Genomic DNA, 18,540 nt, shown 5'->3' with positions numbered 1-18,540 from the left:
TTAAATTTTTTAATAAATACATTCTGTGACTATGCTAGCCATTGATGAAAATACTAACTAGCATAAGACCAAGCACAAATTCCTGGCACATTTGTAGGATCATTAATTTAGAGGTGGAAGGGCCTAACGAGGTGAGGTCATCATGAGAAATTTAGGTGAATTGCCTGAGGTCACACAACTATAAAGTTTCTGAGGTGAGAGTTTGATCTTTAGGCCTTCCTGACTTCTAGTACTAGAGAATAACTAACAAAGTTAACATTAAGCCACCAGTGATTGCTCTTTGGGTCTGACCATTTAGGCCAATTCTGATACAACTACATTATCCATTCTGTATTATCTGGTCCACTTAATCTCTCAGAGATATGAGAGCATGGCTTTTGTTGAATGCTTTGCTATGATCTAGCTAAAATACGTCTACAGTACTTCTCTTTTGAGAGTTTAATATAATGGATAGACTTCTGGAAGACCCCAATTTGACTTCCGCTTCAGACACTTAGTAGCTGTGAGACCCATGGCAAGTAATTAACTCTTTTGGGACTTAGTTTCTTCATCTGTAACATAAAGATGTTTGACTACATTTCCAAGGTCTTTTCCCACTCTTAAATCTATAAGAGAAAGTGAGATTAGTCTGCCATGAAAAGTTATGGTAGAGTGGGGCAGCTTGGTGGTGCAGTGGATAGAGCACCAGCCCTGAAGTCAGGAGGACCTGAGTTCAAATCTGGCCTCAGACCAAACACTTGACACTTACTAGCTGTGTGACCCTGGGCAAGTCACTTAACCCCAATTGCCTAAAAAAAAAGTTATGGTAGGGGAATTAACAGGGGGGAAAAATGGAATGAGGTATGTTGGCATAAGTTTTTAAGCACTTCAGAAGTTACATATACATTATGCAATTGACATTTATTATGTATTAATATACATTATTATAATATGGAATAATTTAATTAATTTTTCTTAAATTATTGTTTAAAACAGCCCCCTCCCATGAACCGCTATCAGATAAGTTTTACTAAGTACTTAAAAATAATTAAAATTTATTTTTAAAATTTATAATTCGAATACTGTTTATACTCTGGTTTTAATTATTAAGTTTAACTGTTGAGACAAATTTCATCACATCAGATAGCAATCTCTAGATAACAAACATACTTCTTAGTCCCTCCTAATTGCCAACTTGTTTCAAAATATAATTGATATAACAGAGTTTCACTATATTCAAAGAATTAGGATAATGTTGTCCCATGAGGTTTATTATAATAGAATTTTATGAAGAATGAGGTCTTAGAAAAGAGTTCTACTTAAAGTATAGCAATAAGTGCTTTATATATGAAGTTTATAATTAAAGGAAAAGACTTTGTAGGTTCCATAAAAGCATTTACATTAAAGAATTCCTTTATAGGTGAATATGAAAAGGGTGTTGACCACTTGACAAATGCCATTGCGGTATGTGGGCAGCCACAGCAGTTGTTGCAAGTTTTACAGCAGACTCTTCCATCACCAGTGTTCCAGATGCTTCTGACTAAGCTGCCAACAATTAGCCAGGTAAAAAAAAATGGAATTTTCTGCAGTAATGGGGAAAATGGTAGTTATTTAGAATCTGAAAATTAAATTTGATCATTTTGGAATGTGAACTTTTAAATGCTTTCCTATTAAACCTAGTTAAATAATAAAATTCAGCCATAAATTTGAAATAGTATTGCAGGCATATATATCTCAGATCCAATTAGGATAATAATAATGTGGAATAATATTATATTACATAAAGCTATATAGTGAATAATAAGATTATGAAATTTTCTTGTTAATACGTAATAGTTACCGCCACTGGGTACTATAAACTTTGTCATACTGAGTTGACTCAACCTAATGGTTTAGTTACTAGAGAGAATGATCCTTGAAGATCATTAACCTTTAAAAATGCTCATATCCCATAAATTTTGTTGTTTTTGTTTGTTTGTTTTTAACATAAAGTTATATTGGGCTGTCTCTATAAACTTCCCTGTCTTGACAAGTGATATGCTGAAAGTTATAGCCCCTGTTTATTTAGAACTGGCATGCCTTTGTTGTATCAACAAATACCCCCTCTGACTTTTAGGACATGAACTTATAGGGTCAGCTATCATTGATAGGTTTTACACTAATGAGGGTATGTCGTAGTGATACCACTCCAAGACTTGGAGTATAAGTTATGCATATGTTAGAGTCGCTAGTGATAACAGTATTATATTCTCCTCCAGAAACCTAAAGAATTTTTTTTTTTAAGAGAGTACACATTTTGTATTTGGAAGATGACATGTCGTGAAACATAAAAGTCAACCTTTTAAATTCCTAAGTAGCTTTTGCTTGGTAGTGATAAATAATATGTAAGACGTGATGGAGGAAGTAGGAAGAGATCATCAGTACACAGTCTTATAAGTACCTTCTCAATGACCCTTCAGGAAGATCATCTTTCCTAGCTGGATTTTGATACTTAGTGGGAATAGGAGCTGGGGAACAAACAGGACTGAGGGAACAAAAAATTCCATTGAATAGAGGACCCCAAAACTAGGATTTAGACCTTGCCCATAGAAGATTTTATAGAGTGTCAGAAGTTAAATGTACAAAAAATTGATTTTTGTAGTGGCAACAGTGCATGTGCCTGATCTCTTGCCCCACTATTACCACACTAGAAGAAGAATTTATGAATACTTACCATGAGGCACTTGCAGTTTGCACAAGGGGGAGAAAGAGTAAAGTAAAGCAAAACCAAGAGCCCACAAGTACATTAGAATTTCTGTAAGAATTCTTTGAATCTTCTTAAACTAAATTTTAGCCTCTGTTATTGAAGGCATACTGATTTCATTTGGTTCTTTGAATTACTTATGCCTAATGGTATCATTCCCGTATGAAATAGTCTTTATTTTTGTCTCTTGAACAGTATTGAAAACTTAGTATAGAGTGAAAACTAAATTTCTTTGTGTAAATATTGGCCTGTGTAGGGGATGAAGTTATAACCTGTGATGACCAGGCTATATAAGTGTTTCAGACATTGATACCTTGTTATAATCATGCTGCAGTGCTTGGGCTTTTTATGGTGAGCCTGCATTCCTTTGAAGTAGGAATGATTTCGGGGTGAATTGTTCTGAAAGTCTTGATCAGTAGTCTTGTTTTGTTTACCAGGGAGAGAAGAATATAGGGTCCCATTTTCCACCTCCCCTTTGTTTTAGTTTAAATAATGGCATGTTAATTCTGTGGGTTACAAAGTACAAAAGCTGCCATGTATTGGTAGACTTTGTATTGCATTTTCAAATGGAAATAGGTCTAATTTGGTCACCTTTCTACTTGGCTGTAACTATGAAATACCATATCATATTTTAAAAATAATAAGGGGAATTGGCCAGTAAGGTACAATTTCCAAATGCCTGGATTAGCAATGTATTTTTCTTGTATGTAGGTGGGCTTAATGTTTTTTGTATGAAATCTATATATATTTCCTTTTTTTTTCCTCCATAGAGAATTGTGAGTGTACAGAGTTTGGCCGAAGATGATGTGGAATGAGAAACATGTCAACATAATAAAATCTTAATAAAAAATTTTTAAATAATTCTTAGCCCAGAAGATGAGCAGCAATGGGGGGAAAGGGCAAACATGCTAGTTATGGACTATGTATTACACTGAAATCTACCAAAGTTGATTCTAACTTTGTGTAGGTGAGTTTGCTTGGATTTTATTTATTTATCTTAGTGAGAAGTGTATTTTGATAAAAAAAATTTCATTTTATAAATACACTATGAATTATCTAAATAATACTAATTTCATTTGTTACTAAAATATGCAGTTGCAAGATACATATGACATGACACTACTACATGTTAAAAAAAATACCCAGTGCTCATTTTTTGAAAAATAAAAGTTAAGGCAATAAAAAGAATTCTGCACTCCATGTTAGAGAGCTAATGGGTGGATTTGGTTTATCTTAGTAAATTTTGTAATATAGTAGAAAACTGACTTCTTTTTTTTTTTAATTTACCGAAGCTAACAAGCTGTGAAATTCACTGGATGTGAAGTATTTCCTATTTATAAAGATAATCATGGATACATTTAGGAGATATTTTTGGTGTATAAGACAACAGCTATCAACAACCAAAAAAACCCTTGAAAATTATTTTATTTAAAACAAGCATATGAGTCCTAGATAGTTATCTTGCAAATCAGAGTTATTGGAAAGAGCACTGAACCTAGTAACAGTCAAGAAACCTGTTCTAGTTCTGTTCTGTCACTAACAGCTATGGTTGTGTAGGACAGACTCCTTTATCACAGAACTGCTGAAAATGAGAGATTTGTATTAAGTAATCTGAGTTCTTTTCAGCTCTATGATTATCTTCTTCATCGTCAAAGCCACTTAGTTATGGTGTGTTTTCCATACATGTTTGTCTTACCAGTCACAAATATTAATTACATATTCCAAAATGGTTTCCTTGGCCTATTACTATTACCCTGATGAGTTTTTCTTTTTAATTTAAAAATCAGTAGTGAAGAAAAATTTTCTGACAGTTGACTATCCAAAAGTAGACTAGTACATTTATGTCAAAATACTGTGAATTCCCCATCATTGAAGGTCTTCAAATTGGAGACTGTATGACCTTTTTGGAACTCCTTTTCAGTTATGTGTTGGATTAGATGATTTCTAAGGTGAAGTCGCTTCCAACCCTGATATATTTTAGAGTAAGTTTAACTTACCCTTACTTCCTTGCACTTTTCGCCATGGTCTTCATTCATTTCTCCTCCTCTACACCTTCAAATCTTTGTTGTTGTTGTTGTTTTTACTTTCTTGAACATTGAAACATCAGGGTTTGACATCATGGATGAAGACTTTTTCTTGGAGGGATTGGGCTGATCAATCTTTTTCTGTAGGCAAACCAGTTGGAAAACTAAAGCCTAGCATCTGGTACATATTGGGACATTCTAGTCTAAACACTATCTTAAGTCTTTCTGAACTATAGAGTGGCCCCAATGATTTGCTACGACCTGTTTATAAAACTTTTCTTTAAAAAAAATCATGTTGGGGCACCTAGGTGGTGCAGTGGATAGAGCACTGGCCCTGGAGTCAGAAGGACCTGAGTTCAAATCTGGCCTCAGACACAACACTCCTAGATGTGTGACCATGGGCAAGCCACTTAACCCCATTGCCTAGCCAAAAAAAAAAAAGTCATGTGTTCTGTTCAGTAGCATTGAAATCTTGTTCTACAATCTCCTCTAGTTTTATAATCTTAAGAACTGAGAGCCTTAAAATAATGATTTGGTGACTAAAAATGGGGGAGAAGGGGAGGCCATTCTGCCAAGGGGAATAAGGCTTTTGTGGAGCTCCTCAGGCTTTCTGCTGTGAGCATATTAAACAAGTGTTGTAACTAGGCTGTAGATAGTTAGAGGAAGAAGGTAGACACTGAGAGCTAAGACAAGGAAATACCGAAGTGCAAGCTTCTTTGGAAGAAATGAAGCATCACAGAAATTTACAGAGTGGAGCAGACCACTTAAACATTGAAGGGAAAGAAAAAAAATCTTGGAGAAATTCTAAGTTACAGAAAAGTTGCTGATCCGTAGTGGTGGAGTTTCTGTAGCAGGAGTTTCTTACACTGATGAAATCAAGGATCTGGACTAGAAAACCAACGCTGTGTTACAAACCATCCAAACACCCATAAGTGAAAGAAAGATGGCAAGAATGGAATAAACTTGGATACAGGAAAGCAAAAGATTATCCTTGTGACATCAAGGCCCACCCAGTAAAAACAGTCATTTGCACTTGGCTATTTCTGATCCTAAAAAGTATATGTTAAATTGGGCCCTTATGAGAAATATTTTAGTGAACTGATGGGGGAATATTTTCCTTATTGTTTATTGTTCATCAAAAGAATGAAAAGTGAATTTTTTTTTAGCAAATTATAATTGTATTTTGGAGGGCAAGTACAAATTTAATGCTAGTTACATGTAGCATCAGAAAACTAAATATCTTCAAAAAATAATTGATCTTGAAGGTAGAGAATAGTGTTTTGAATTTTTTAGATGTCAACTTGTAGGACTGGTTCATGTTCTCTTTCTAAAGGATTTTATCTTTTATGAAACCCCAGTCCATTTTGGTAATGTCAAAGCCTGTTATGTTCAAGTGAATTAAATGTGCCCCTTTCCTATTCCCTGCCAGCCCCCTTTAAGAAAAGAACAAATTGTGTACACACTTGATAAAACCTTTGGAAGTGAAAAGTCATGAACTTTCACAGGTAGACAGGTTTCTTTGTATGGACAAATATTTTTGATCTGTTAAATAATTTCATACTTGGTGCAAAGCATCAGGAACATTTTGGACACATGATTTTTACCATCATCATGCCTGTTTTTGTTACATTATTCAACCTGTGGACAAGGGTGTTGCTCAGAATATAAAATGTTACAGAAATTTCAAGAATGTTGGTATATTACATAAACAAGCACTATACAGAACTTTCAATCTTATAAAAGATGAATTTTTTTAATGTTGCTTGTGCCTCAAGCTGTTAAAAAGTGAAATATTAAAGGGCTTGGAGAAAATCTGTGGGCCTCATTATGTTTGCAGAATTGTCTTTGTAATGTGAATGTTGGAAGGCTCTAGACTACCTGTGTGAACATGAGTCAAAGTTAACTCTGTTAGTTTTGGTTTCCTCATCTGTAACAAATAAGTGCATGTTACTTGTCCTTGTCTATTCTAGGTATAGAGGAAACAAAGTTAAGAGGTAAACTTTCAAGGAGCTTAAAACATTAGAGAAAAAAATTTAGAGCCTGATTAATGCTGAGGCTTTTGGATCCCTGCAGGAATTTGAAGATTCCGTGGCTACTTGCTGCTGAGGGAAGAAGAGACCAGTGTCAGAGGACTTTATGTCAGAGGGTCAATGATCTTGTAAAATGGGTTTGGATATTGAAGGTTAGGTTTCAAACCCTAGTCCTTGGAGAAGTCATCCTGTCTTCATGGTGCTTGTTCAGCTCCCGGCCCCATTACCTCTCCTTGATAGCCTTGTCTCCAATGGCCCGTGCCAAAGAGCTGAGCTAGCATCTAGAACTGGATCCCTTGTTGCCCGCCGGGCTGTGCCCTGCTTGTAAGTGTCCAGACTAGACTTGGTCTGAGAAAGTGGTGACAAGAAAAGCAGTTTGGTTATTAGAAACTAAAACGCCGGTGAACAATTTCTGAGATAGGTCCTTAAATTAGGGCAAATAAGCTGCAAGCACAAAACATTGTGTTCAGTTTATCTGACTTAGGAAAACAGGAGTGAATTTATGTACTAAAGATTAATAAGGATGAAACATGTATTTAACTCAATAATCAGAAATACTTACTTTAAGTTACAGTAAAGCTCTATTTAGGGGCAGCTAGGTGGCATAGTGGACAGAGTGCCAGGCCTGGAGTTAGGAAGATTCTTCTCCATGAGTTCAGATTTAGCCTCAGACATTAGCTTTGTGACCCTGGGCAAGTCACTTTACTGTATTTGCCTTAGTTTCCTCATCTGTAAAATGAGCTGGAGAAGGAAATGACAAACCATTCCAGTATCTTTGCCAAGAAAACCTCATGTGAGGTCACGAAGAGTTGGACACAACTGAAAAATGATTGAACAAAGATACTTCTATTTCAATATTTTTGAGCTTGAATGAATATATATATATATGTATATATTTTAAATCTTACCTGTTTTTGTTGTCCCACAACTGCTGGTCATTAGTCTTTGCTAGGTAGTAGAATATTGATAATTCTTATAGGCTGTAATACTAATGTCAGTAATATTTGATGAGATTTTAAGTTATTAGAAAAAATACAGGCTGCTAGGTGGAGCAGTGGATAAAGCCCCGGCCTTGGAGTCAGGAGGACCTGAGTTCAAATCCAGTCTCAGACACTTGACACTTACTAGCTGTGTGACTCTGGACAAGTCACTTAACCATGATTGCCTCACCAAAAAGCAAAAACAAAGACTAGTTCTTAATTGTTCAATGTCATGAGTGCCTTAGGAATCTGTTTGGCCTGAGCTGTTTCATATTTAGTATTGACTGGGATAAAGGTATTAAAGGTGTGTTCATCGAATTTGCAGACAACAGCTGGGAGGGATAGCCAGCACAACAGAGGACAGATTCGGGATCCAACAGGATATTAATACAACCATCCTAGTACAGCTCATCACTACCCACCCTAGACTTACAATAACCTTCTAATTGGCCTCACTGCCTTGACATCTCTTCCTATACCAATCTATTCACTCAGCCGCTAAAGTGGTTTTTCTAAAAAGCACAGGTCGAACTATTGTTACTTTCTCACCCACACTTCTCCAACTGGCATTGACTTTGTTTCCTATGTCAGTCAATACACTCTGTTTTCTTCACACCACTGGGTATTATGCTAAATGCTGGGGATATAAAGAAAGGCAAAAACATTACACTTGCTCTCAAAAGACTCACTGAAGGAGTTTACGTTAAGTTCGTTTTTCAGTTGTGTCCAACTCTTAATGATCCCATTTGGGATTTTGTTGGTGGTTTGCCCTTTCCTTCAACTCATTTTACAGATGAGGAAACTGAGGCTAACTGTGAAGAGACTTGCCTAGGGTCACACAGTGTCTGAGGCCAGATTTGAATTCAGGAACATGAATCTTCCTGACTCCAGGCCTGCACTCTATCCACTGTGCCAGCTAACTGCCCCACTGATGGAGACATGGTGTACGAAACCATGTACATAAAAAGTAACTCAGAAGGTATTCTCAGATGAAAAACACTAGAAATGGAAATGACTGGGAATGCTCTCTTGCAGAAGATGAGATTTTAGTTTAGACTTGAGTAAGAATGAAGGAGAAGCCAAGGAGTAGGAGTAAGGAAGGAAAAAAATTCAGCCAAAGAGACATTTCAAAGGCCTGTAGTTGAAATGTGTATGATGAATAGCAAATGGGCCATTTATCTGAATTACAGAGTTTATAGAGGAGAATAAAGGATGAGAAGACTGGAAAGGAAAAAAGGTGAGGTCTGACAGGATTGTAGTGCCAAACAGGGCTTTTTACTTGGTCCCAGAGGTAATAGGGAGCCACTGGTGTTTATTGAATTGGGGGTAGGGTGTGACACACTTAGATACTTAGTTTGGGGAAATCCTTTACATGACTAAATGGAGGATAGATTATATTGGGTAGAGGCTTGAAGCAGGGACAACAATTGGAATACCATTGAAAAAGTACAGATAAGAGAAAATGAGCCTATACTCTGCTGGTGACTTTAAGTGGAGAGAAGGGGCCATTGTGAAAGCAGAAAACATTTGACAGTAGATTGGATATATGGGGTGATTGTAAGTGAAGAGCCAAGGATGATACTGAGGTTGTGAGCTTGGGTGTTTGGGAGAATGGCAGTGCTTTGATAGTAATGAAGAAGTTGAAAAAAAGGGGAGGGTTTAGGGGGAAAATCATCATTCTATTTTGGACATATGAAATTTGAGATGTCTATAGGACATCAGTTCTAGGTATCCAAAAGAGTGAGACTTGATAGGTAGGTTTGGAAATCATCTTCATGAAAATGCTAATTGAGCCTGTGAGAATTAATGGGCTCACCAAGGGATAGAGGGCTGGAAAAGACCAACAGGAAAGGCTCCAAAAGTGCATGTAGAAATAACGTGAATATAACTTTGAAAAACACAAATCTGAATGGTTCATGATGTACTGTTATCCACCAAGTTCTAAAATAACATCACTTGTATTTTGTTAGAGTTGATAATTACCATATCATTGTTACAAATGCATGAGGCTTATTTCTGTATAAGAATATTCAATGCTTGGGCCTCCTGATTCCCATTTCAGGGAGCTTCAAGGAGCGATGGCGCCTTGAGCACTAATCTGCATTCTTAAGAATCTGTGCCTGTTAACTAGTGCACTAAGATCAAAGAAGTCTGGCAGTTACTGAAATGGTATTTAAAGAAAAAAAAAGCAATCTTTTTGCCACTGTACATTCTATTATGGCTAATGGATAGAAAGCCAACCTCAAAGCCCAGAAGATTGGATTCAAGTTGTCTCTGATACATTGGCTGAGAGACTGAGCAAATCACTTCATCTCTCAGTGCTCTAAAAGTCTATGCTAAGTTGAGTCCAAGTACCAGGCAGCTCTAGGAGCTAGGGAAAGGGCCATTCTCTGGATGGAGGCAGTTGTTGTCCTTGCCTTCTCAAAGCCACACCCCTGATACAGATGTTGTGTGCTGGCAAGTGACAAAGGTGCTGTGCTTTGTCCTGTGAGGGTGAGTAGCCAGGCTTTGACTCAACTGTTTGGACTCTCCCAACCAGAGCCCTCCCCTCTAGGACAATCTAGAGCATGTTTTGAGGTCTAGAATGCCATAAGGTGGGTTCTGTAAATTAGCTGTGGTCAAAATCAAGTCCCTATGGCATCAAAGATATCTTTGTCCCTTATTTATAACCCGCCCCTGCCCCATTCAATATTTGACTCTGTTTTCATACCTTCATCTCCAAACTTCAGGCATTTTCACTGGTTCTCCTCTATACCAGGAATTCTCTCCTGCTTATTGCCATCTCCCCAACTTCTCTGGCTTCCTTCAAGTACCAATTAAACTCCCACCTACAGGAAGCCTTTCCTGATTCCTCTTAATGTTAACTCCTCTTATTATCTGCAGTTTATCTTATATATCTCTTGTTTGTGCATAGCTATTTGAATATTGTCTACCCCTAGTAGACTGAGAGCAGGGACTATCTTTGGCCTTTCTTTGTATCCATAGTGCACAGGGCCTGGCATATAGTAGGTGCTTAATAAATGTTTATTGATTGACTATAGTTGTAGAGAAGGTGCCAAACTGTATTGGTAAAGGAAGTTTCCTCACCTGGGAATTCCCTGTATCAATGAAATCCCGGGTCCAGTTGGCTATCCTCACGTGTTTTTTTCACTATCTGTTAGCTGTGGGAGGATGCTGGGTGTTCTTTATTAAACAAGATTATTTTTCAGTGGGTCAATCTAGATTTTTTTTTTCCCCTCCACATTCTCCTTGAAAAGGACAGTGTTGTCTTTTTCAGATTTATCTTCATCCAGATTCATAATATAAAGCAGTTTGGGGTGACAGCTCTTAAAATACTTTATAAGAAGACATTGAATTTAAATGTGACTTTAGAAATTAGTCATCCACAAAAGCAGATTAAATTCCTGTGAAAGATGCCAGCGAAAGGATCATGTGCCTAAAGGTGCTTAATAAATATTATTTGATAGTTATGAAAGACAGCTTGTTCCATATCTCCTCTAGCTCTCAAGCATTTTACTATGAACTCCACAAGGTAAATTTAAGAAAAAAATGAGTAGTATAGCATGGTATTGAATCTTTATTGAATTGTAGATTTACATTTTTCTCCAGTGTTCTTTTTTTCACTTTGATAGAATAGGAGGTCTGGTGTTGTCTTTTATGGATTATTTCATATGAGGTTTGGAAAAAATAACTTCCATTCCTATAGGTGTGTGTGTTAAAAATACAGCAAGATAAAACATCTAACATATTTTGTCATTATAACAGTTCACATTTATTTAGAGTTTTGAGTTTTACAAAGTACTTTCCTCACAGCATGAACTAGATAATTCAGGGATTGTTATCCCTATTTTATGGATAAAGAAACTGAGGATCAGGAGAGGAAATTATCTCAGTTAGTGTGATTTGACCCTGCAGCTATTGCCTCTGTAATTTGCTCTGCCTTTAAACAGGCAGTATATTGATCAGTTCTATCCTGTTCTATTCTCTATCTGGTCCTCTAAACATTTTGTAAATCTCTCTTTACATTTTATCTGAATAGTTCTCTTGAAGAGTTTACACATCTCAAATTCTTCATGTAATTTTATTCATACAATTCATTTGTTTTGCAAACCCTTCCTTTCTAGTGAAAAAATAATCTTTAGCCTAACACCTTTGTAGTTTTTTAAAATTCTAAATTAGTGGAACCACATCAATGAAGTCTTACTGTGTTGCTGTGTTTTGTCAACATAGAGCACACTGGCTGTCTCTTGTGTTAATCTATTGGAGGGGTTTTTTGTTATTTTTTTTTAAACTCTTGACTGATCAGTTGACAGACTGATAAAATTGAGAGCAAAGTAGCATTCACTTTATTGAGATACTTTGCAATGGACTTGGAGAAGAAAAATGGCTCATGAGATTTGAGAGGACAATGCTTCATTCCTCCAGCTAGCTCTGTTCAACGCAGTGGAAACATTGAAGAAAGTTTCAAACTGGATATAATTGAATGAAGTGATATCTGCATTTAGATCCTAGTTCTTTATATTTTTAAAACAAACTTGTGACAACTAGAAAGAAGGGAAAAAACAATATTTCTAATTGTGCCTGTGTTAATAATATTACTAAACCAGGTAAAATTGTCTTTTAAAAAAAAAAAGGACTACAGTCTTGTTTTCAAATTTTCATCAGAAAGAAATTCATGAATAACAACTAAAATTAAACATTTTGTGCTGTTAGGTTTTTTACCTCATTTTCTCAAACTTTTCATAACCTCAGAGTTAGAAGGCTCTTTACTCAACCCAATAAACATTTACTAAACAATGACCAAAGGTCTTTTCTCATTTCATTCTCAAAATATAGTGTGAGATAGACAGAATAAGGCTCATGAGCCACATCTTGCAAATTGAAAAACTGGCAGAAGATTGAAATGTCTTTTCCAAGGCCCTGTAGCTAGTTAGTAGTTAAACTGTAGTACAACCTCTAGTTTCCTGATTAGTAGCCCAAAGTTCTTTGTATGGGCCATATTTCACTCCACTAATTCTTTGTATTTGCAATATGATATGTGTATATATATTCATATATCTATATATGTGTGTAGGAGGCTCAGTAGATAGAGTGCTGGGCCTGGACTCAGGAAAACATGAGTTCAAATCTGGCCTCAGACACTCACTAGCTGTATGATCCTGGGCAAAAGTCACCTAACCCTGTTGGCCTCAATTCCTCATCTGTAAAATGAGCTGGAGGAAGAAATGGTAAACCACTCTGGTATCTTTGCCAAGAAAACCCCAAATGGTGTCATGAAGAGTTGGACACAACTGAACAACAACGATAACATATATGTGTATATGTACTATGTATATGTGTGCATGTATGTATGTGTATTTTTATGTACATGTGATATAGTTCCTCAAGGCACTCCAGGCTGCTCTCCTTGTGTTCAATAAATCTGGACCAAACTCAACCATTTGTAGAAGATGTATATAAATTTATATACATACATATACACTTATACATATACACACATATGAAATATATGGATATGTATACATACATACACACACACATATATATATTATATGTATACATACATATATACCTTGATCTTTAATATGTACTCACAGCTCTATAGGTTATCCATCCAATAGCATATCATAGAGGAATTCTTCATCCACTTGGTTTTTCTTGTGTGGATAGTTAGGGCTGCTAGACATTTCCACTTGAATGTTTCATAACTATCTAGTGCTCAATAGGTCCAAAAAATGGCAAAACATGTCAGTTGCCAAGTCTCATTGATTCTGCCTTCACAGAAAGTATCTTCTATTTGCAGTGCTAACTTAGACCCTCTTCAGCTCTCATTTACATCATTGTAATGTCTTTTATTGCTCTTCCAGCCTCTAGACTCTTTCCCTTTCCAATCTACCCTCTATACAGGTGCCACATTGGTCATCCTAAAACACAAGTATGACGGTGTCCTTACTGTGTTCAAAAAGCTCAAGTAAGGGGCAGGTAGGTGGCACAGTGGATAGAGCCCTAGCTCTGGAGTCAGGAAGACCTGAGTTCAAATCTAGCCTGAGGCATTTACTAGCTGTGTGATCCTGGACAAGTCTCTTAACCCCAGTTGCCTCAAAAAAAGAAGAAGAAGAAGCTTAAGTTGCTCTCTTGAAGACAAAAGACTTCAGGATAAAATATACATTCTTCTATTTGGCTTTTAAGCCCTTCATAATTTAGCTCTAGCTTACCTCTTCAGACTTATTCTCTTCACACACTTGGCATTCTAAACAAACTAGCCCATTTGATGTTTTCTGTCAACAACATTCTATCTCTTATGGCACCTAAATACTGGATAAAGCACAGGACCTTACTGGGAAGTACAGAGTTCAGATCCTACCTCAGATACTTATTAGCCATATGACCCTGGGCAAATCAATTAACCTCTCTCATCCCTCAGTTTCCTCACCTGTATAATGGGAATAAGGCACCACCCTTAGAATTGTGGTAAGGATCAAATGAGAAAATAGGATATAGCACTTTGCTAACTTTAAAGTGCCATATAAATATCAACTATTATTGTTATTATTGTTCTGTTTCTGTACTCTTCACAGGCAGTCCCTCTTACCTGGAACTTTGTCACCTCCACCTCGTAAAATATCCAGCTTCATTAAAAGCTCAGCTTATGTGATGCCTTTTACAGAAGACTCCCCCTATCGCTGTTGCCCTCCTGCTGGAAATTACTTTTATGAATTTTGTGTTTTCTGTGTACATGTTGTTTCTCCCCAGTGGAAGGCAGGCTTCTTCAGCTAGGGTACTGTCTTTTTGTCTTTGTATGCCCAGCACTTTGCATAGGGCCTGGCACATAGCAGGTGCGCATTGTTTGTTGACTGAATGAAAACAAAGCTCATTCTGTATCCCCTTAAACCCACCCCTCCTCTGACTGCCCCATTTCTGTCTAGGTCACCATCTTTCTATCTTGTCTTCAATACCTCAGAGCGACTTCAAGTCTTCATTCTCATGCATTTCCCATATCCAAATACAGTTATCCCTTCCACATTGTGACTTTCCCCATCATGGTTTCAATGCATCACAGGTCGTCATTAGAAATTAAATGGGAATATTTTGGGAATTTTGCAGATGACATGAAGGCCAGCAGATGACACAGCCCTTATGATCAAATACTTAACCCAGATTTTACAATAAGGTACTGCAAACACCCCATAAAAGAAAAATAAAAAATTCAGACTTCTTTTCTGGTACAAAGGGAGGGTCAAAAAATTATATGTGGATTTTCCACATCATGGGGGCACTGAACCTCTAATACCCATGATATAGAAGGGATAACTGTAGATGTCAAATCTTGTGGGTTCTGCTGCCTTAAAATCTCTTGCACTTGTCCCCTTCTCCCCACTGATAGGCTCACCACGTTGGTTCAGACCTCATCATCTCTCACCTGGACTACTGCAATAGTCTCTTACCTGGTCTCTCTGCCTACAGCCTCTGTCTTTTCCAATCCATTCCTCACACAGCTGCCAAAACCGATATTCCTAAAACAGAGCTCTAACCATGTCATTCCTGTGCTAAAGGCCAGTCAGTGACTCCCTATTGACATAAAACCAAAATACATATTCCTTGTTTGCCACTTAAAGCACTTTTCTGGCTACACCTATTGTTCTAGGTTAAGTGTAGTTTGTTGTTTTCACATGCTTCTCAAATTCTAAACTATCTTAGAGGCTATTCCCTGAATATGACTGACATTCCATCTCTTATCTCTGTGCACTTGCCTGGAATGGTCTCTCACACCTCCATCTCTTGGAACTCCCAACTGTTTTAAGACTGAGAAAAAATTCTACTTCCTAGCAAATAAATCAGTCAATCCACAAGCATTTATTACCAGGGGATAGTGGTAAGGATACCAAAACAAAAATGAAATATCCCTTCCTTCAATGAGATTGTATTCTATTCTATCCAGAAAAACAACACAAACACATACAGAAGGCAGTATGTTGTAGTGGGCAAAATGTTGGACTTGGAATGGGGAAGACCTGAGTTCAAATTCAACCTCACCCATTCACTAGCTGCGTGATCCTAGGGAATCACTTGAAGCCTAAGTTTCCTCTGTAAAATGAGGTGGTCCCTTCTACCTCTAAAACTATGATTTTAATTACAAGTAATTTGAGATAGGGAAGGGGAGCAGTGGTAGATGGAGGGTGGGGTGGTGGTAGTGATCAGAAAACACCTATCGTAGAAGGTATCCTTTGAGCTGAGCCTGGAAAAGAGCTAGAAAGCCTTTGGGGTTGAGGTGAGGATAGTGAGCATCTCAGGCTTGGGGAAAGTCTGCAAGGAGTGAAGTGTTTTCTGATATTCCCCGTGATTAGTGCTTTCTCCCCTTCCCTCCCAAGTACTGTCTTTATTTTGCATATTTTTTTTTTTGTATTTACTTGTCTGTGCACACATTGTTTCCCCTGAGTAGAATGTGTACTCCTAGAGCTCAGGGGACTTCTACCTTAGCATCTCACTTCTAGCGTAATGCTGTGCACAACGTTGGTGCTTGAGTCTAACAAATTCTTGTTGAATTGGGCCAAAATCTTTGACTTGACCTTGGTTTTGACTTAGGAGGGTTTGGAGTCTTCCAGGACTTGTGATATAATGAGCACAGAATCATCCCCACACAGAAACATCATTCATCCTTCTCCTTCACCCAAAGAGCTACACACACACACACACACACACACACACACACACACACGATTTCATCCTCAAAGAGTGATCCCTAGTGTATGAAGACTATAGTGGAAGAAATGTTTGTTCTAGCCTTGAAACTATGAGTCCTGTGGCAACAATGTAACCAGTTGATGAATTTATTATCTATTTTTTTGTTTGCCTTGTGTTCATTTATTAATCTTTCATCTACTTCCAAAGTCCATCTTTAGTTATCAAACAATATAACCTTGCTGTAGGACATTCATTAATTGAGCCCTCTGTTGCCTTCATGATATCTTACTATCCTTCCAACGGGGAAACCAGACCAACACTTGTTCTGATACCCTTTCACCTTGTCTGATCTCCCTTCCCTAGTAAATGATTGCATTTTTCTCCAGCACACCACTGTTTTTGCCATCTAGTAATCCCCTTCCACTCATTCTGTCTCCTTCCATCCCTTGAAACAACCACAGATGATAATAATTCTTCTGGATTTTTGCCCACCTAAATAACATAATGAATTCCCCACTCAGTCCTGCTTTCCACAATCATCCTTTGGAACAATTTCAGGCCTTAAAAGCCCCACTTTTCTTTCTTTCTTTCTCTCTCTCTTTTTAATTTTACATGGAAAATCCTCTTCTAGTGATTTAGGAGTTCCAAAGCTGGTGTGGTATTATGAGATCATTGTGATTTTTCTGATCAAATAATCTGATCTCTTCAAGGATTTACCTCAGGTATGTTTCTTGATTGATTTGATTATCTATCAAAGACTTTAGCTGAGTTTTTTTTCCATTTAATTTTATTTATTTTTTGTCACATTTTAAGTTCTGAGCTATCTTCCTCCCTCCCCAACCCTCACTAGAGAAGACCATTTTTTCATGCACACATAAAACCATACTATGCATATGTCTTTTTGTCAGTTCTTTCTCTGGGGTTGGATAGCATCTTCCTTCATAGGTCCTTTGTGGTTGATTTGAGTATTTTTAATACTCAGCATGGCTTAGTCATTCACACTTATTTTTCAAACAATATTGCTATTACTGCATACAGCATTCTCTTGGTGCTGCTCATTCCACTCTTCATTATTTTATTTAAGTATTTCCATGTTTTTCTAAAATCAACCTGCTCATCATTTCTTATAGCACAGTAGTGTTCCATCACATCAAGTTTAGTTTATTTTATTTTGGTCTTTGTGTTTCCTGTAGAAATACTTAGAAATAGGGAATTAAAAAAGACAACTTTTTTTTTAAATGATTATGGATCTGGAGCTGCAAGATTCCTCAGAGGTCATTTAGTAGTTAAGTGTTCAACATGGGGCCCAAGAGAAGCGTGCAGCCCACAGTACTCCATTGTGCTACTTGAATCAGATTAAAATATAATTGAAAAATATAACAAAACAGATAATATTATTTTTTAAAAACTATATCAGTATGTGATCTGCAGGGATCCTTATATAAGGATTAGTGGCCCCTGTTTCTATTTGAGTTTTTTTTTTTTTTGACCAGGCAGTGGGGTTAAGTGACTTGTCCAGGGTCACACAGCTAGTAAGTGTTAAGTGTCTGAGGCCGAATTTGAACTCAGGTCCTCCTGAATCCAGGGCCGGTGCTCTATCCACTGTGCCACCTAGCTGCCCCTCTATTTGAGTTTTTAACACCACTAATCTCTATGAAAAGGGTATCAAGGAGAGACTGGTTGGAAAGTGGCTATGGAAAGCTATGAAAAGGCTATGGAAAGATCAGGCAATATGATTGAGAAAAGGCCCTTAGATTTAGCCATTAAGAGCTCATTGCTAACTTTAGAGAGAGCAGTTTCAGTTGCATGATGATGTTAGAAGCCAGACTGCAGAGGATTCAGAAGAGAGTGAGAGGAGAGGAGGGGGAAATCAGATTGTAGATAACCTTCTCAAGGAGTTTAGCCACAAAAAAAAGGAAGAGAGTTATAGGATAGTAACTAGTAGAGATGGATAAATGAAGTGAAGGATTTTTAAGGATGGGGGAGACATAAGCATGCTCGTAAGCAATAGGGAATCAGCTAGTAGATGGGGAGAGATTAAAGATAAGTGAGAGAGTGGGAATTATAGGGGAAACAGTCTGCTGGAGAAGACAGATGGAATG

General features: G+C 37.2%; 1 protein-coding gene across 1 annotated transcript in view; it reads left to right on the top strand.

Moving 5' to 3' along the window:
• The window catches only part of LOC114049973 (mitochondrial import receptor subunit TOM20 homolog), an 18,849-nt gene extending 15,264 nt beyond the window's left edge, over positions 1-3,585 (top strand). Inside the window, exons 4-5 of the mRNA XM_027871467.1 lie at positions 1,400-1,542; positions 3,493-3,585. Of these exons, the coding sequence (XP_027727268.1) occupies positions 1,400-1,542; positions 3,493-3,537 (188 nt within the window). The 3' untranslated portion in view covers positions 3,538-3,585. The remainder of the gene's footprint in view (positions 1-1,399; positions 1,543-3,492) is intronic.
• The last annotated feature ends 14,955 nt before the right edge of the window (positions 3,586-18,540 follow it).

The sequence above is a fragment of the Vombatus ursinus genome, unplaced genomic scaffold (assembly GCF_900497805.2).
Source record: "Vombatus ursinus unplaced genomic scaffold, bare-nosed wombat genome assembly UNPS02014798.1, whole genome shotgun sequence".
Lineage (NCBI taxonomy): Eukaryota > Metazoa > Chordata > Mammalia > Diprotodontia > Vombatidae > Vombatus > Vombatus ursinus.
This window is presented reverse-complemented; position numbering and strand designations above follow the sequence as displayed.